General features: G+C 50.6%; 1 protein-coding gene across 1 annotated transcript; it reads right to left on the bottom strand.

The window, feature by feature from the left end:
* Window positions 1-17,800: 17,800 nt before the first annotated feature.
* LOC109787258 (probable inorganic phosphate transporter 1-12) lies at window positions 17,801-19,411 on the bottom strand. Its single transcript, XM_020345816.1, has one exon. The coding sequence runs from the start codon at window positions 19,409-19,411 to the stop codon at window positions 17,801-17,803; it is 1,611 nt and encodes a 536-aa protein (XP_020201405.1).
* Window positions 19,412-20,646: the final 1,235 nt, after the last annotated feature.

Genomic DNA, 20,646 nt, shown 5'->3' with positions numbered 1-20,646 from the left:
CTTATTCTTGCAAATAGGAATTATGTGCCCATAGATTTTATTGTTCTTGATATTGATTGCAATCCATCTTGTCCAATTATTCTTGGTAGACCATTTTTACGTACTATTGGTGTTGTGATTGATATGAAAGAAGGCAATATTAAATTTCAATTTCCACTAAGGAAGGGTATGGAACACTTCACTAGAACTAGAATTAAATGAATCAATCAAGAGGGCATCATAAGGATCTAGAAACTAAAGATGACAATACTTAGATTTATGCATTATGCCTAGCTAAGGGCGTAAAACGATAGCGCTTGTTGGGAGGCAACCTGTCGGGGAAAACGACATCTACGGGACCACGCGGACCCCTTCTACGGTTTGGCAGGGAAGAGGGGTAGAGCAAAGAGCAGATCTAATGATCAACACGACGGATTTTACCCAGGTTCGGGCCACTCGGAAGCGTAAAACCCTAGTCCTGCTTGAGTGTATATTCTGTGTTCTTGAGCGTCGGCTAGCCGCTATGCATGCGAGCTGGGCCAACAGGTTTGAAAGTTTGAATCCCCCTCCAGTACACCATGGACCTCCTTTTATATGTCCAAGGGGCTGCCACAGTGGCATACAGGAGGTGTAAAGTAGCTACAGTGTCTCTGTTTATCATCGGCGTCTTAGGACAAGCGCCATAAATGCGCATGCTTACGTGCCCTCTAGCTTTATCGGGGATGGGAATAGAACCCGTCCCGTCTGTCGCCGCCCCGCCTAGTCTTGACACGCGTCCACGCCGACGAGACATGCAGTGCCAAGTTGGCTAGCCAGCTGCTGCACTGGAGAGGTGGCAGGGTCTTCATGAAGATCTGCATGCCACCACGCAGGCGCTTACCAGGCTGGCAGGCCAGCCACCGTGCTGGAGTGGTGACGGGGAGGCGGAGTCTTGTCGTCGTCTTGCTGAGGTCCGCGGCAAGAATCTTGCCGGGGGCTTCGCAGACGTCCTCGACAAGGATCTTGCTAGGCACTTCATCTTCTAGCCTTAACGTTGTCGATGGTGTCAGAGCTCTCAACCTCATGGGTGGCATTCCTGTTAGTGCCCTGTGAGTCGTCCCGGCAATGGTCTTGCCGGGGGCTCGCAAGCCGTCCTAGCAAGGATCTTGCCGGGGGTCTGCAAGCCGTCCCGACAAGGGTCTTGCCGGGGGTCCAGCTCATCTTCTACTCTCTGACTTCTGGCTTGGCCGTTTCTCCATCGTCTTGTATCTTGTCCCCAGCTTCCCCCGTCAAGCCGTGCCACGGGTGCGGCTGCAACTGCACGTGCACAAGTAAGGGGTACAAAAGGGCCCAAACTTTAGTACACCGACAGGAGCCCTCGGGCATGGGCCACACACGAGTGTGAAGCGTTGTTGGGCCAGGCCCAAACAGTGAGCGGGCACGCGTGGCAGGGGATAACTGTGGTGATCTTCTCGTCTGTAGCGCTTGCAGCGGCCCGTGCATATCCTTTATTCACGGGATGGTAATCGTTGTTCCACACTTCCCACTACGCCCGCCTTTTTCGTCACGTACGCTGCATGCATGGCGCGCGGTAGGTGGCGGGCGCGCGGGATATGGAAAGGCATGCCATGGTAGATACCCATGTGCCTTTGATTGGCGCGGGGAGGGCAGTCGACGACCTCGCTCGTTGCCAATGGCCTTAATGAGCCGGACTCGAAAGGGCCCTTCGGAGAAGGTATAGAGCCAGCCCCCAGTCCTTCCTGCCAGGCTATAAAAGGGAGGTCGGGAAGAGAAGGAGGGGCATCCCTTTGCGTCTTCTCTTCTTTCTCCGTCCTTCATCCACCGTCATGCCAAGAGGGTGCGGTCGCAACCGCCCCCCTGCGGAGGCGACTAGATCTTCCTCTCGCTAGAGAGCCGCGGCAGTTAAGGAAGAGCCAAGCGCCCAAGGCGGAGGTGTTGGACGTGGTCGCAGTCGGCGAGGTGGTCGAGGCAGAAGTGGACGCGGAAGTGGGGCACCTGCGGCGCCGCCGTCTCCTCCCGCTTCGTCAAGCGGCCATGTTGGAGACACGGTGCTGGAGTTTATCTTGCAGCTGCGTGAACCACCGCGTAGTCGTCTTCGCCTTCCCGAGGCATTCGCGAGGGTGCTGGAGGTCGACCAGCCGCCGAGTTTGAGGCTTCATATGAGGGGTTGTTGCAATGGCGATATGTGGGTGAACGTAGAGTTCCCCGCCCCTCACGTAATGCTTCTTTGTCGCGGTTGGAAAACCTTCGCACGCGCCCACTGGCTGATGAAGGGGCATGTCCTCCGCTTCAAATTAGTGGAGGTTGACCTGCTCTCCGTCAAGGTCTTTGGGCGCTCGAGAATCAGGTTAGGGAGCTGCGCGGAGAGCTCGACCGATGACGAAAGCTCCTCCTCGAGTGATAGTGACGAGGAGGAGACCGGTGGGGAGGACGACGGGGACGGGTCCAACTAGGCGTCGGACACGCTGTCCCCGGGCGACGCCAGCAGCACCATCATCTGCACCTAGCCTTCTCCCCGGTAGAGCGATTTGCCGGGGGTAGTTCCTGGTGGTAGCTTCTCAAGCCAGCTCCTTGAACTTCTCGGGGCGGCCGCTCCTGGCAGCTGGCGCTGGAAGGCCGGAGAAGACGAAGAAGGCGGGTGGAGGACCGTCAAGTTGGAGTACGATGGCACCGATGCCTTCGTCTTGTATTGCCGGCCCGCTACCTCATCTTTCGGCTCCTCTCCCGGCACCATCAACACCAGCCCTCTTCAGGATGGCTGCCGGGATGTTCTCTTGGTGTCTTCTGCCACGTGTACCTCGCCTAGGCACTCCTTTTGCCCTTCCGCTATCTTGATCCGCTTCCTAAGGAGAGGGACAAGAAAGGGACTACGGGCATCTTATCTTTTTTTAGATCTTAAGCCTGCGGGCACTTGTTGAATTTAAACTTTGTAACCCCTTGCCCATGCTTAGATTCTGTATGAATTGTACTTGTTAACCAACGTATTAATGAAGAAAAGGGCGTTTGTCGGGTTCTTTTGTGCGTGAGCGAGGCTCCCACCAAGGAACGAGTCCTTGTTATTTAAGTAAACATCATCACCCGGCAACAGGCCTTGCCGTCCTCCCGCTCCATAGCATGACTACACTCACGCCCTCGGTGGAGGTAGGGGCAAAGTAGGATTAGGCCCTTCGTTTGTCTCCCTTCCACCACAACTACAACCAAATTCCAGCTCAAAAGGGATTTTGGGTATAGGAAGGAGGGAGCACGGTGGCATGGGATCGAGCAAAGTTTCGTACGTTCAAGTTTCATACGGAAGTACGTAGCGGGGGAGAAAAAGGACTTATCTGAATCTACTGCTCCCGGCAGCCTTGGCTTGCCGGGGTCGGGGTGTCAGTTCGTCTCCTTTCCTCCAAAAAGTTCTGCTGAAGTGCCCGTGCAGCCTGCGAACCAAAAAGGACTGGAACAGATAGAAAGACACACACTCGACCTCTATGCTAGGGGTTAGTTGCCGCTAAGCACTATCAACCCTACCAGAGAGAGAAACTCAACCTAGCATGCATGCTAATTCTTAGGGCGCCAGCGCTTCATTTATTCATCTATTGCTCAGGGTCTGTGCCTGGCTTTGTACAAAGGGTTACATGCCTTGCCGGCAAGGCTTGTACAAAAAGTGGTCTGCCGGGGGGCCCGGCAACTGCACCTTATGGGTAAAACTTGCGAAGGTGTTCGATGTTCCAGGAGTTGCTCACTGGAATACCATATTCGGTCTCCAGGCGGATTGCGCCGGGCCTGGTGACTCGTATTACCCAATAAGGGCCTTCCCACTTTGGCATCAACTTGTTGGAATTCTTGGCCGACTGAACGTGCCAAAGAACAAGGTCGCCTTCCTCAAAGCTTCGGGCATGAACCTTGCGGCTATGGTAGGGGCGCAAGGCCTGCTAGTAGCGTGCAGCTCGCACAGCAGCCTGAAGACGATCTTCCTCAAGGAGCGTAGCGTCATATTGCCGAAACTGCTCTTGCTCAAGCTCATCATAAGCGAGCACCCGAGGTGATCCGTATGTGAGTTCTGTGGGGAGAACTACTTCTGCCCCGTACACGAGGGAGAAGGGTGTCTGGCCAGTGGCTCAATTTGGCGTTGTCCTGATTGACCAAAGAACCGCCGGCAACTCGTCAATCCAGCGTCTTCCGCACTTGTGTAGCCTGTCAAAAGCCTTCGTCCTGAGGCCTCGCAACACTTCGGCATTTGCCCTTTCTGCCTGGCCGTCGCTTCGTTGATGTGCAATAGAAGCAAAAGGGATCTTGCTGCCGAGGTCTTGGATGTATTTCATGAAGGTGCGGTTTGTAAACTGCGTGTCGTTTTCGGTGATGACCCTGTTTGGCACACCAAAACGGCAAACTAGCCCCTTGAAGAACTTGACGGCTGATTGTGCTGTCACCTTTGTCACGACTTCCACTTCTGGCCACTTTGTGAACTTGTCGATCACAACGTACAAGTACTCAAAACCCCCGACAGCACGGGGAAAGGGGCCCAGTATGTCGAGCCCCCAAACCGAAAATGTCCAGGACAGAGGGATCGTCTGAAGAGCTTGAGCTGGTTAATGGAGTTTCTTCGAATGGAACTGGCATGCTTCACACTTGGTTACTAGTCCAGTTGCATCCTGGAGAGCAGTAGGCCAAAAGAAACCTTGCCGGAACACCTTGCCGGCAAGGGCTCTTCACCCTATGTGAGAGCCACATATGCCTCCATGTATCTCTGCCAATAGCTCCAGTCCGTCCTCCCGGGGAATGCACTTCAATTTCACACCGTTCGGTCTTTTCCTGTATAGGACATCATCCACAAACTGGTACATGCCAGACCGAGGGCTACTTTCTCCGCTTCTTCCTATTCCTCAGGGAGTTCCCCTGTTTGGAGGAACTAAATGGTGTGATCCGCCCATGCCGGAGCCTGAGGCTCGACGGCAAGGACTAGAGGCATGTCTTCTACCATGGCAGCAGTTGTCTCTACGGCAAGGGCTTGAGGCCCTGCCGGAGCCTGTCGCTCCCCGGTAAGCTTGGCGTCCTTGACAACATCCTTGTCGGCGGCTCCTGGGAGCTCGGCGGGAAAGTACTTGCTGGGGCCTGATTTCCTTCGCTTATTATGTCCTGCCGATGGTTCAACGGATGGCTGGGTCAATTGGAGCACAAAGGTCCCTGGTTCCACAGGTAACTTGAGGGCAGCACGTTTTGACAGGTCGTCAGCAATGTTGTTCTCTGCTCGAGGAACATGCTCTGCTTATAGACCGTCAAAATGCTCTTCCAACTTCCTCACTTCATCTACATAAGCTTCCATCAGCGGGCTTTGATAATCCTTGTTCACTTGCTTCACTACGAGTTGCGAATCCCGACGGACGATCAACTTTTTGATCCCAAGGTCCGCCGCGATCCTGAGACCGGCAAGCAGCCCCTCATACTACGCGGTGTTGTTCCTCGATCTCTCCCGGGGAAAGTGCATTTCGACTACGTACTTGAGGTGCTCTCCGGTGGGTGCGACAAGCAGCACACCAGCACCGGCGCCTTGCAGCAAGAAAGCCCCATCAAATAACATAATCAAGTTGCGGCTTGTTTCCTTGCCGGGGAGAGTGGTCTCTTGAATTTCTTCGTCGGGTGTTGACGTCCATTCTGCAATGAACTCCGCCAAGACTCTGCTCTGGATTGTCGAAGTGCTTTCAAACCTGAGACCAAAGCTTGACAGTTCCAACGCCCATTCCACAATCCTTCTGGTTGCATCTGGGTTGTGCAAGATCTGTTGCAATGGGAAGCAAGTGATGACGGTGATCTCATGTGCTTGAAAATAATGACGCAGCTTCCTCAAGGCCATAAGGAGGCTGAAGAGCAACTTCCGCACACCAGAGTATCTTGATCTAGCCCCCTGCAAGAGGGAGCTGACAAAGTAATCTGGGTGCTGCATCATCTTCTTCCTCTGTACCATTTTGTTTGCTTGTGCAGATCCTGCCTCGCCGGCGCCAGACTCTGTCGGGGCTCCTGCCTTGCCGGTGCCAGACTCTGCCGGGGGTCCTGCCTTACCGGCACCAGACCCTGCCGAGGGGAGCTCCGGCTCGTCATCCGACGGTCTTGCCACTGCTACCGTCTCTTCGTCAACCTCCCTCTGCGCCACTAGCGCAGCACTGACCACTTGATTCGTTGCCGCTAGATATAGCAGCAATGGCTCTTGCGGTTTAGGCGCAGCTAGTATTGGCGTAGAGAGAGGTACCTCTTCAAATCCTGCAGTGCTGCCTCGGCCTCCGAGGTCCATTTCATGGGCCTTGCCTTTTTCAAAATTTTGAAAAAAGGGGAGGGCGCGCTGAGCAGATTTGGAGATGAACCTACTCAAAGCAGCAACGCAGCCAGCAAGCCGACACACATCTTTGACTCACCTTGGTGCCTCAATCTGCTCAATTTCCTTGATCTTGTCAGGGTTCGCCTTGATCCCTCGTTGAGACACAAAGAACCCGAGAAGTTTGCCGGATGGGACACCGAACACACACTTCTGAGGGTTGAGCTTGAGGTTGATCTTGCGCAAATTTGCAAATGTTTCTTCCAAATCTTGCACCAGTGTTGCCCTGTCCTTGGTTTTGACCACTATGTCATCCATGTAAGCTTCCATATTTCTATGGAGCTGGGGCTCAAAACCAATCTGAACCGCTCGTGCAAATGTCGAACCAACACTTTTCAACCCAAAAGGCATTCGTATAAAACAATACATACCACATGGGGTGATGAAGGTGGTCTTCTCTTCGTCTTCCTTCGTCATAAAGATTTGGTGGTAACCTGAATAGGCGTCAAGGAATGACAGCAGGTCGCACCCGGCGGTGGAATCCACGATCTGGTCAATGCGCGGCAAAAGAAAAGGATCCTTCAGGCAGGCTTTATTGATATCTGTATAATCAATGCACAACCTCCATTTCCCATTTGCCTTGCACACCACCACCGGATTGGCCAACCATGTCGGGTGGAGCACTCCTATGACCAAGCCTGCCGCTTCCAACTTCCTAATCTCCTCGATGATGAACTCTTGCCGCTCCAAAGCTTGCTTCCTGACCTTTTGCTTGACGGGCCGCGCATGAGGACAGCAAGTTGGTGCTCAATCACCTCCCTGGGAATACCGGGGATGTTGGATGCTTGCCATGCAAACACATCGACATTCGCCCGCGGGAAGGTGACGAGTGCACTTTCCTATTTGCTGTCGAGGGTGGAGCTTATAGTGAAAGCTCCGCCCGTGCCGTCCTCCTTGACGGGCACCTTCTTGGTCTCTGGTGGTGCAGCCTTGGATTTCTTGCTCTTGCTGGTGGAGCTCTCTGGCACGTCCTCAACGGGAACGCATCACTACGAGGAGGCGCGTTTACCGGAGTGGATGCAAGAGGCTTGGCCGGGGCCAGGAGCCTTGCCGGTGACTGAGGTCCTGCCGGTCTTCTTCCCCTCTGGGGCTCCAGTGGCAGGAGCAAGCGCCTTCGCAGCAGGCGCCACCATTGCCTCCCGGTAGAGCTGATCGGCGTAGATGAGCGCATCCTTCTTGTCGGAGCCGATAGTGATGATGCTCATCGGACCGGGCATCTTCAGTGTGTTGTAGGCGTAGTGTGATGCTGCCATGCATAAAGTTGGCCAGTGCTGGACGGCCAAGGATTCCGTTATATGGTAACGGGATCTTGGCTACATCAAAAACGATCTTCTCTGTCCTGTAGTTCAGCTCGCCACCAAATGTAACTGATAGTGTGAACTTGCCCTTGGGCTGGCTTCTTCCTGGATTGATCCCTTAAAACGTGCCCGTCTCCTCGAGATCTCCCTTTGGGGATTTGCAACCTCTTAATCACCTGGGGCGAGATCAAGTTCAGACCGGCCCCTCCGTCCACTAGCATTTTCGTCACCTTGAGGTTGCGAATTGTTGGCGAAACCAACAATGGCAAGCACCCGACCGCGGTTGTGCGGTCAGGGTGATCCTCGGTGTCGAAAATGATAGGCGTGCTGGACCATTTCAGTGGCTTCTGGGCATCAACCGATGGCTCTGCCGCGTTGATCTCGCACGCCCACTGTTTAAGCTGGCGGTGAGAAGAATGCAACGAGGTGCCACCATCGATGCACATGGCCTCTATGGCCTTTTGAAATTCTTGGTCACTGGATTCGTCGTCCTCTTCGTGGTCATCATCCCCCTCTTTCTTGTCGCGGCCTCGAGCAGGCCTCTCTTGTTGCTTTTCCTTACCGCGGCGCCCCCCTCGGCCACCGCGCTTCTTGCCGTACCCCTCAGCACCATCTTGGCCCTTCTCCTTGTCCCGTCTTTCATACTCAGCTTTCTGCCTCTCCACAAGCTGCTCAACTTGCCGGGAGTTCTGGAGGTCATGGCCCTTGGTGCGATGGATCTTGCAATATTGCTTGTCGGAGCCCTCCGTCTTGTCGGTAGCCGCCAAGTCCTGGCAAGCAGCACACCCGGCAACTTCCTTGCTGGGGTTGTCAACCTGGGCCTTCTTGGCGGTGCCAGGGTTGCCGGATTCCTCGACAGCAAACACGGTCTTGCGCCTGCGCTTCCTATTGCACCGTAGGCCCTTCTTTGCCGGGGTGGCGGCGTCTACGTCTCCAGAGTCGCTTCTTGTGCCGGTATCTTCGCCGGGGTACTTCCTTCCTTCTTCAGCCTGAGCACATCTGTCGGCCAAAACATACAGTTCGGCAACATCCCTAACCTTGTTCATGGCCAGCTCTTCACGCATCTTGCGGTTGCGCACGTTCTGATGAATCGCGCTGATGACGGTGGCAGGGTGAACATCTTGGATGTTGTACTGTACACGGCTGAATCTTTGTATGTACTTGCGCAAGGATTCGCCATCCTTCTGGGGGATGAGATGCAAATCACTTGCCTGGCCAGGAGCTTGATGGCCTCCTGTAAAGGCGCCAACAAACTCGTGGCATAGGTCCGACCAAGAGGAGATGGAATCTACCGGCAGGTGCATCAGCCATGACCTGACGTTGGGTTTGAGCACCAACGGGAAGTAGTTGGCGAGTACCTTGCCGTCCCGAGCCCTGGCAGCTTGCATCGCAATGGTGTAAACGCTCAGGAACTCGGACAGATGAGTCTTGCCGTCGTACTTCTCCGGGACCTCTGGTTTAAATGTGCGGGTAGTGGGCCACTGGAACTACCGCAACTCATGGCTAAAAGCTGGACAACCTACCTCGTAAGGCAGGTCACCAGAATCCCCCGGTGCAGGCATGTATGCAATGGGCCCTACACGCCTATCAGATTGATGGCACGCTTCCCGTCGCCGCTCTATGGTGGTTCGAGCGTCCTCTTTAACCCGCTCCCGAAGAACTTGACGTTGGTCGCGGCGAGCTCGCGGATCGGACAAAGCCGTGGATCCATCATCACGGGCATCGACCCGCCGAGCCGGCGACCGTTGCTGTCATGGTGGGGGGGAGTGCATCGTGGTTGCGGCGCCTCCGGCCCTCCCGTCGTCAGCACGCGCCGGCTCGGTGGACCGAAGCCGCGAGGGGCCTCCCTCCTGGTATTGATCTTTATTGGCATGGCTAATGAGGCTCTGGATAGCAGCCCTCCACTATTCTTGCTTCACCGCAGCAGGAGGGAAGTCGAGGAGCAGCTGCACTCGCGCTAATGCTTCTGCTGGCGTAGGTGGCAGCGACAAGCGCGAGGAACAGGAGGTGCTTGGACTTCTAACCATGTTAGAAGGAGCGCCGTCACGGTTCCGCGGCCGTGCGCCATCTTGATCAGCGTCTTGGCGTGCATGCCGGCCCTCCGCATCTCGAGAATGATGCAGAGGGCTCTTCCCGTGGCGACACCCGGGGTCACCAACGTCGCGGCGCTGCTCGTCGCGCGCGGCCTGGGAGGACCGCGGCGCGGGCGCCGGCGGGGGTGTCTTGGAGGTCACCGCGCCGCCCGTAGGCAGGACGGCTCCGCCCTTGGACGACGTGGCACGCGGCTCATCGTCTTCGGCACAAACGATGCTGCTCGCCTGGCTTCGGTTGCCGGAGTGTCATGGATGGTCGTGATTCGAACCTCCGCCACCATTCGCGACTATCCCGTCGCCCGTCGGTGCTGGCACGGGCGGTTCGGCTCCAGATGAACTGATCGCCGTGATCCCCTTCTTCTTGGGGGCCATGGTGATCGAGGAAACGATGTGCTAACCGCTAGATCAGGTCTACAAAACTCTTTATGCCCCTACCTGGCGCGCCAAAGATGTCGGGGAAAATGACACCTATAGGACCACGCGGATCCCTTCTACGGTTTGGCAGGGAAGAGGGGTAGAGCAAAGAGCAGATCTCATGATCAACACGACGGATTTTTACCCAGGTTCATGCCGCTCGGAAGCGTAAAACCCTAGTCTTGCTTGAGTGTATATTCTGTGTTCTTGAGCTTCGGCTAGCCGCTATGCATGCGAGATGGGCCGAGAGGTTCAAAAGTTCGAATTCCCCTCCAGTACGTCGTGGGCCTCCTTTTATATGTCCAAGGGGCTGCCATAGTGGCATACATGAGGTGTAAAGTAGCTACAGTGTCTATGTTTATCATCGGCGTCTTAGGACAAACGCCATAAATGCACATGCTTACGTGCCCTCTATCTTTATCAGGGACAAGAATAGAACTCGTCCCGTCCGTCGCCGCCCCGCCCTGTCTCGACACGCATCCACGACGACGAGGCATGCAGTGCCAAGTTGGCTGGCCAGCTGCTGCGCTGGAGAGGTGGCAGGGTCTTCACGAAGATCTACATGCCACCACGCAGGCGCTTGCCAGGCTGGCAGGCCGGCCACTGCGCTAGAGTGGTGACGGGGAGGCGGAGTCTTGCCATGGTCTTGCTGATGTCCCCGGCAAGAATCTTGCCGGGGACTTCGCAGACGTCCTCGACAAGGATCTTGCTAGGCACTTCGTCTTCTGGCCTTAACGTTGTCGATGGTGTCAGAGCTCTCAACCTCATGGGTGGCGTTCTTGTTAGTGCCTTGCGAGTCGTCCCGGCAACAGTCTTGTCGGGGGCTCGCAAGCTATCCCGGCAAGGATCTTGCCGGGGGTCTGCAAGCCGTCCCGGCAAGCGTCTTCTGCTCTCTGAATTCTGGCTTGGCATTTCTCCATCGTCTTGTATCTTGTCCCCAGCTTCCCCCATCAAGCCGTGCCATGGGTGCGGCTGCAACTACCTGTGCACAAGTAAGGGGTACAAAAGGGCCCAAACTTTAGTACACCGACACAACCCAATGAATAAAATTTATTTTTGTATTTTCTTGATGTTCTTGAGTGTTTGCACAATTATGCTACTATTATGATTGTGTTTTTTGTGTTTTAATTAGTGTTTCTGCCATGCAAAGCCTTTGGGATCATGTTGGGTGATAGTTGATTTGATCTTGTTGAAAAACAAAAACTTTTGCGCTCAGAAAAATAATTTTCATAAATCACAGAAACGTGCTTTTGCTCTGAATTTTTTACACAAGATTGATATACAAATTGCCCACGTTGTCCTAATTTTTCAGAATGCTTGGAGTTACAGAAGTATACGAAGTTCCCTGATTACTACAGACTGCTCTATTTTTGACAGATTCTGTTTTCTTTGCGTTGTGTGCTTATTTCGATGAATCTATGGTTTGTATTGGAGGGTATAAACTATAGTAAAGTTGGAATACAGTAGATATAAAGCAAAAATAAAATATGAATGGTTTTGCAACAGTATTTATAGTAGGGATTTGCTTTGTTACACTAACGGATCTCACGAAGGTTTTGTTGAGTTTTGTGTGATTGAAGTTTTCAAGTTTTGGGTGAGATCACGATGGATGAAGGAATAAGGAGTAAGAAGAGCCTAAGCTTGGGGATGCCCCATGGCATCCCAAGCTATTATCTAAAAGAGGAGCAAGCAACTAAGCTTGGGGATGCCCCGAGTGGCATCCCCTCTTTCTTCTAATGATCATCGGTATTTTACTTGGAGCTATATTTTTATTCATCACATATCATGAGTTTTGCTTGGAGCATCTTGTATGATATGAGTCTTTGTTTGTTTTGCTTTTTATTTTTAAGTCATCTATCCTTGTTGGACACACCTATTTGAGAGAGCCAAAATTATGCTATGACTTGTTAGAATTGCTCTCTATGCTTCACTTAAATCTTTATGAGCTTTGGAATTGCTCTAGTACTTCACTTATATCTTTTTGAGCACGGTGTGCTTTAATTTTTTTAAGAAATTCTCTCTTGCTTGACTTAAATTATTTTGAGAGAAGAAAATTTTATGCTCATGTTCTTCACTTAGATTTGTTTGAGATATCAAAAGCAACATATGAAATTAGTCCCAAAGTGATAGATATTCAAGAGGGATATAATAAAAACTTTCATGAAGATTATTGGACAAAATAAACTTGATTCCTTGTAATAGTTTTGCGATATGTTGATATAATATGTGAGTCATGTTGATGAGTAATTATGCTTTAGTAAGAATATTGGTGTTAAGGTTTGTGATTCCCTAAGCAAGCACAAAATTCAATAGTTATGCAATGAAATTATATCTACTTGCGTTGCATTACTCGGTGTTAGTTATGCTTAATGCTCATTTATGAGATTTTTCGTTTCTTGGTTGGATGCTTCTCAGTATTTTGCTAGCCTTCATTTGCACTAAGTATGATCACTACTTGTGCATCCAAAATCCTTGAACCAGTTTTGCCACATAAGTCCACTATACCTACCTATATGCGGTATTCTTTTGCCGTTCTAAGCCAATTTGTATGTGCCATCTCTAATTTTCAAAATAAATTTCTCTTTTATGTGCTCATACCGCTCATGAAACGGTAGGGGTGGCCGATATTTTGCCATGCTAGATGTGTTATTCTCAAGATGAGTATTTATTCACTTGTCATTGCACGAGAGTACGGCAAATGTATTAGGGATGCCCAATCACGAAATGAAAAATGAATTTACTTTATATTGTCAAATAATAAATTCCTTGGAAAGTGTTGGTATGGACGGCACCCGTGGATTCGGTTAGCCGTGGAATGTGAAAGTATGGTGGAAAAAGGAATAAACTTTATTTTCTGCTTGGGAACCGCCTATGATATATCTAGCATGGAAAGTATTGGGAACTACTCGATCGTTTTCGTTGACAGGAAAAGCATGCCACCCAAAATATTTATCTCTATTTTTTTTTGCTTTGAGCTCTGGCACCGCTACAAATCCCTACTTCCCTCTGCGAAGGGCCTTTCTTTTACTTTATGCATTTGTATTTGTATTTGAGTCTCCATCTTCTCTTATAAAGCACCAACTAAGGGGCACTATGATCATACTTGAGCATTGGGTGTTGCTAATATGAGAGTGTGTTTCATGAATGGATCAATGATTGAGCATAATGGGCTAGGGATAACTTGCTTTAGTGTTGATATTTTGAAAGACATGGTTCCTTGTTGATATGCTTGAGTATCGAAATCTTCATGTCAAAACTAGACTATTGCTTGAATCATATAAAAGTTCAAATGTCCATGCTACAAATAAAAGAATTTGTGATGAACGTGTTAGGCAGCATTCCACATCAAAAATTTTGTTTTTATCATTTACCTAATCGAGGACGAGCAGGAATTAAGCTTGGGGATGCTGATACGTCTCCAACGTATCTATAATTTTTTATTGCTCAATGTTGTAATATTATCATTCTTGGATGTTTTACAATCATTTTATAGCAACTTTATAACATTTTTTGGGACTAACCTATTGACATAGTGCCCAGGGCCAGTTGCTGTTTTTTTGCTTGTTTTTTACTTCGCAGGAAATCAATACCAAACGGAGTCCAAACCCACCTAAACTTTTTGGTGATTTTTTCTGGACCAGAAGACACCAGATGGGCCAAAGAAGTACCAGAGGGGTGCCCCGAGGGGGGCGCAACCCACCTGGGCGCGCCTGGGGGCCCAGGCGCGCCCTGGTGGGTTATGCCCACCTCGGTGGCCTCCCACACCGCCTCTTTGCTCTATAAATACTCCAATATTCCAGAAACCCTAGGGGAGTCGACGAAAATCAATTCCAGCCGTCGCAAGTTGCAGAAACCACAGATCCAATCTAGACACCATCACGGAGGGGTTCATCATCCTCATTGGTGCCTCTCCGATGATGCGTGAGTAGTTCATTGTAGACCTACGGGTCCATAGTTAGTAGCTAGATGGCTTCCAATCTCTCATTTGATCTACAATACAATGGTCTCTTGGAGATCTATTTGATGTAACTCTTTTTGCAGTGTGTTTGTTGGGATCCGATGAACTTTGAGTTTATGATCAGATCTATGTTTTTATCCATGAAAGTTATTTGAGTCTTTTGATCTCTTATATGCATGATTACTTATAGCCTCATATTTCTTCTTTGAATCTTTGGTTTAGTTAGGCCAACTAGATCGATTTTTCTTGCCATGGGAACTGGTGCTTTGTGATGGGTCTGATCTTACGGTGCTTGATCCCGGTGACAGAAGGGGGACCGACATGTATGTATCGTTGCCATTAAGGATAACAAGATGGGGTCTATTTCTACATGAATAGATCTTGTCTACATCATGTCATCGTTCTTATTGCATTACTCCATTTTTCCATGAACTTAATACACTAGATGCATGCTGGATAGCGGTCGATGTGTGGAGTAATAGTAGTAGATGCAGGCAGGAGTCGGTCTACTAATCTTGGACGGGATGCCTATATAATGATCATTGCCTGGATATCGTCATGATTATTTGAAGTTCTATCAATTGCCCAATAGTAATTTGTTTACCCACCGTATGCTATTTTCTCGAGAGAAGCCACTAGTGAAATCTACGGCCACCGTGTCTATTTTCTCATCATATACTTTCATATCTATATTGCTATTTGCCTTTTTATTTATTTGCAACTTTTATTTTCAGATCTATATTATCAAAAACCCAAAAATACCTCGCTGATTTTTATTTCCTTTTATTTGCATCTATCAATTTATTACAACTTTCTCCCGTCCACGTGCCAATTTCTGGCGCTGTTACCCAAAAGGGATTGACAACCCCTTTAACACGTCGGGTTGCAAGTATTTGCTCTTTGTGTGCAGGTACTGTTTACGTAGTGTTGCTTGGTTCTCCTACTGGTTCGATAACCTTGGTGTCATCACTGAGGGAAACACCTACCGTTGCTGCGCTGCATCATCCCTTCCTCTATAGGGAAATACCGAAGTAGTTCATGCCGACATCACTCACTCCCAGTTAACAAAGTGCCACCCAACCGGACCCCTCAAACCATCCATATACATCCGGACTATCGGGCAACCCCCAAACACATTCGTGTGTGCGGCGGAGATGGCGGCGCATAGATGCACCCCGGCGCGTTGGACTAACATAAGGGGTCCATCCCAAATATCTTCAAATTGCCCTCAACCTAGCCTGATCTGCCCTCTTCCCCTCCTCTCTTCTACCTCGTCTGCATCGTTGCCACCGTAGCTCTACCACCACCTTAACTCCGTCGACATCCCCAGCCCACATCACTAACACTAGAGGCCCCAACCCACAACATCATGGTCCGTGTCACCATCGGACATTGCCCAGCTATGTCCAACTCCTCCACACATACAACTCGCCCTCTATGTGTTCGATGAAATGTCAAAGAATATTTTTTAATCCTTTGCTCATTTGTAGGCATCATATGAATTCATCAAATGGTAAATATGAGAACAAGGACATTGACGAATTCATATACAAAGAGTTTATCGATTCTTCGGATTCATACGATGAAGATGCTGAAATGATGATGATCATGAGCATCCAGGAAGAGGTGGAGAAGCAAGAAGAACATGTTCTGAACTTCAAGTGTTCGATAAAAGGTAGGAGAGTTGTTCCCCAGGATAGGATCGCTAGTGCAAAGTATCTATACAAACTCCGGGCCCAACATACCATGAAGGTTTTTTTGACTTCGCTTCCAGATGAGAAAAAATTTGTTCATGTGCGTAGTGAATATCATGGAGGAGGCTGATGACTATTTCAAGTTGAACAAAGATTGTTGCGGACAACTTTCCATCTCCTCTACATAAATACATGGTTGCTCTTAGGATGCTTGCTTATGGTAAGGCCACATATTGCATTCATGCTGAAATCTGGATGGGAGAGACCACATGCCTGCACACCACGGTGAAATTTGCCCGTGTCGTGCTAAAGGTGTTTGGACTTGAGTACCTAAGAGAACCAACTGTCTTGGCAATTGGAGTATCAAGAGGTTTCCCAAGTATGCTGGTTGAGTTGAATGCATGCATTGGCAATGAAAGAACTGCCCGAAAGGTTTGCGTGGGCAATATCAAGGTCACACAAAAGAGGCCACCATCATACTTGAAGCAGTGGCACCGAAAGATTCATGAATTCGACTTGCTTTCTTTGCCGCTTCTGGTACTCACAATGACATTAATGTGCTCCAGCAATCTCATTTTTTCAAGAGACTTTCTGATGGGGATGCTCCGGCATAAAACTATACCATCAACGGGCAGAACTATAAAATGAGGTATTATCTTGCCCATGATATATATCCTCAGTGGGTGGCATTTGTGAAGACTATATGCGAGACATGAGGTAACAAACAATATCACTTTGCACAAATGCAAAAAGGTGCTATGACGAATGTGGAGAGGGCATTCAGAATGCTCCAAGCTCGTTGGGTATTATTTGTGGCATATTGCATAATCTTGCACAACATTATTGTGGAGGATGAGGGTGAGGAGCAGCTCGCACACATGATTTTGAGAAGCTGAGGTGCGGCTCCTGAACAAGACGTGGAGCATGTTGTGAACTTTTTAGAGATGCATTGCAACTTCAAGATCAACAGGTGCACATGTAACTACTCAGTGATCTTGTGGAGCATATGTGTACTCCGAATAAATTTTATGTTTGAACTATGTATTTTTATGTATGAATAAATTTATTTGTGTGTAGTACTCATTGTTTATGTGTAAATGATCGACATACATGTGTTTTCATGTATTTGAGGTTTCAAAAGTCTATGAAGATAATGCGGCATGTGTCGCACAGATGCAAACATGATACATCAAGAGTAATATCATTAAGCCTATTTCTCCTAAGTGGTTTTTAACATAATCTTCAAAAAAGTGGGGAAATAAATATCTTGCAAGTTAAATCATGCAACAATCTTGCTGATTTATTTACCTCTATCAAATTCTACATTCCAGAAATAGGTTCATGGAATTGGTATGCGATGACTTGGGAACTTGCAGATGTCAGGGGGGTGTCTTCTTGAGATGTCCTTGTTTAAGACGTCACATTACACTATTTCTCCTTGTGAGTTTATGTTTCAGGTTCTCATCAAAGATTTCATGAAGAACTTTTTGGAGGAGAACCTTTTGAGATGATAGTGCTATCCCGTGAGATGATTCTACATGGTCAAGCATAGATTACGGGAAATGTTAAGATTAATTACAAAATGTAATTAAGGGGAAATCTCCCCTTGCCCAACCGTTGTGCGGATCCATCCGCAAACGACGCCTCTCGCTCTTTTTTGGAACCGACGCATCTTCTCCCGATCGTTAATGACAGTTCAATCGTTCGACTAAAAACATTTATGTCATCTTGATTCTAATCTTCATTAATTGAGTAACACAAGTTTTTCTTTGCAAAAAATTTAAAATGTCAAGAGATCCAAAATCTTGATGCTTCCTTTCTCTAACAAAAAGTATATTTTTGTCGCCCTTTTGGCTAAGATCAAGCGTAATATCAACGATGCCTACCATGTAACAGTGACAAAATTTACTGTATACACCTACCCAAAGTTCTAGTCACGACACACACAAAAAAAAAACTCGTCGCATGCAAACATGCACGTATGCGTGTGTTGCCTTCTCGAGGATCAAAACTATTCAAACCAGCTGCTCTCCCGACGGGCAGACTTTATTGGCGCCGTTGCCTTCCTCGGCGTGGGCCTCGCCGGACATCTCCTCGAGCGACTTCCCTTTCGACTCCGGCACGAGGAACGTGACCAAGAACCCCAGGAGGTTGCACGCAGCGAGCACATACAGCGCCTTCTGCACGCCGATCCCAGGCTTGTACCCGGCGTCCACGTGCGCCGGGTCCGGCGACTGTGCCGCGTAGAGGAACCCGAACGCCCCGATGATGGCACCGGCCTTCCCCGCCGCAGCCGAGATGCCGTGGCAGGTCGACCGGAGCCGCGCCGGGAAGATCTCGGCCGGCACGATGAACGTCGTTGCGTTCGGCCCGAAGTTGGCGAAGAAGAAGGTGAGCCCGTACATGACGACGAAGTCGACGTGGTTGCCCGGCGTCGTCCAGTGGTGGTACGGCACCGCAAGGCCGAGCATGAAAACGGTCATCATGGCGAACCCCACGAGCTGGATCCAGAACCTTCCGATGACGTCGATGAGGAACACGGTGAACCAGTAGCCCGGCACGGTGCCGCAGAGCGCGATGAGCGTCTGCGCGAGGGAGATGCGGAACACCTCCTCGAGCGCGTCCATGGTGCGCGCCTTGGGGATCCAGCCGATGCTGCCGAAGATGTCCTTCTGGAATAGGTTCTGGCTGTAGTACGCGACGTCGACCAGGAACCACGCCGTCGCCGTGCCGAGGAGGTGGAGGCCGTGGCGCTTGGCGAACCGCGACGTGAAGAGGCCGTAGTCCTCGCCTCTGGCCATGATCTCGTCGAGCTTCTCCGGCTCCGCCTCGATCTCCGATTGAAGCACCTTGGACATGTCCAGCGAGGCCTGCTTCGCGTTCTTTGCGACCAGCGCCGTGTACCGCGCCGTCTCTGGCATCTTCGTTCGCCAGTAGTACGTGAGCGCCGCAGGCAGCGCGCCGAGCATGAGGATGATGCGCCACACGTAGTCGGCCTGCGGCACGGTGGACGCGGCGGCGTCGACCTGGTACGCTGGCCCCGGGAACGCGTTACGGAAAACCGTGGAGAGGACGAGCGTGACGACGCCGCCGGCGAGGATGCCGAAGCCCTGCATTGCAAAGACAGCGGCGATGAAGGCTCCGCGCGTCTTCTTGTTGGCGTACTCAGACATGATGGTGGCAGACAGAGGGTAGTCGCCGCCGATGCCGAAGCCGAGCCAGAAGCGGAAGAAGCAGAGCGTGGCCATGACGCTGGCCGGGGTGTGTCCGAACGAGAGCCCGGAGGCGACGGAGCAGACGACCATGAGCATGAGCGTCATGCCGTAGACGCTCTTCCGGCCGAGCTTGTCGCCGAGCCAGCCGAAGAAGAGCTGGCCGGCGAGGGTCCCGCAGAGCGCGACGCCGTTGACGGCCGCGGCCACGTTGGGCGGCAGGGAGCCAGGGTTTGGGCTGGAGGGGTCGGCGTAGTAGATGCGGCCGAGGAGCTTGGTGACGAGCGAGATGCAGAAGAGGTCGTAGGCGTCGGTGAAGAAGCCCATGCCGGCGACAACGATCGCCCTGAAGTGGTACAACTGCGTCTTGGCGCCGTCCAGCGCGCTCAGCACCTGCAGCTGCCGGCTCGCCATCGCGCCGTGGGGTGTCGCCGTGTCGCAGATCTCGTGCCAAAGTTCGTGTTGCTGCTTCGATCTCTCGCTGCTGCGCCCTGGCGATCGTGCTGCTTCGATCTGTCGCTGCTGCGCCCTGGCGATCGAGCGGCACATTTATAGATTTGGATGCGTGGGAGACAAAACCGATTCGGCATGGAGTTGGACGACTGGCAGCTAGGTAGCCATAGTCTGTTGCTTGCACGGATACAGCTAGGGAAAACCGGGGCGGAAACGATATCAGTACATGTGCTGCCTACCTTTTTTTTTTAGACTTGAGACAACGTATGTGCTGCCTACCGCGAGCAATAGGTAGGCATCGCTCACATGGGCAGCCCATTAAAAAGGTAGCTACTGTTTCTTATAAGAAAAAAAATTACTAAGACGTGTTCATCTTTGAAGTAAGTCCTACGACATGAACTTCAACCTAGGACTCATTTTATTTAGGGTTTTTGTCGGAGTATGTGAAAGAAATTGTGACATTATATATGGGATGTTCACGAAGATGTTTACCAGAGCATGTTCACAACCTTCCCATGGCCAGCGCCACCAGCGGGACTGGCTGGCTCTTTCTGTGGATGGGTCCTTCTCTTCGGAGGTTGGTTCGACAGGCTTTGGTATGATACTGGAGATTAGCACACGCCAGGTTATCTTTGCATCATGTAAGCTACAGTTTTTATTGCATTGATGCACTTGAAGCAAAGATCAAGGCAGTATTAGAGGGTATGTCACTAGCCCTACGGTGGTCTAACCTTCCGTATTGGTTCAATCAAACTCGATGGGAGCCTTATACACCATGAAGGATGCTTTGCTCACCATATCTCTGTTGGAATATTAGGCAAGTTCATGATTAATTCCAGTAAATAATTCATGACTAGAAGAGATACTAGCATGCAAAAATCTAGCAAACTAGAAGAACAGCAAGACATGCATAACAGCAGCAAACACGTAACAATAGCTGTAGAAACAGACATGAACAGAGGATGTTGGACGTACTGATCGTTTAAAAAGCTATTATGGGTGCGACAGGGTTGATGACGATGTTGGCGACGATCTGCTGCTGACGGCGATGAATACGACGATGAGTAGCACCGCCCGACTTGGACGGAAGACGACCCTTGATGACGAATTTGAGCAGTCGCGCACAACGCTTCCCAAAAACCTAATTCGTCCTCTCCCGGTGCAGGATCGCAAAGACGAACGGTTCCGGAGACCTG

Source organism: Aegilops tauschii, chromosome 4, assembly GCF_002575655.3.
Source record: "Aegilops tauschii subsp. strangulata cultivar AL8/78 chromosome 4, Aet v6.0, whole genome shotgun sequence".
In the NCBI taxonomy this organism is placed as follows: domain Eukaryota; kingdom Viridiplantae; phylum Streptophyta; class Magnoliopsida; order Poales; family Poaceae; genus Aegilops; species Aegilops tauschii.
The sequence above is the reverse complement of the archived record's forward strand: the minus strand, read 5'-3'. Positions and strand labels throughout refer to the sequence as shown.

Coding starts and splice junctions, on each gene's coding strand:
- LOC109787258 (XM_020345816.1), bottom strand. CDS start 19,411: ATGGCGAGCCGGCAGCTGCAGGTGCTGAGCGCGCTGGACGGCGCCAAG.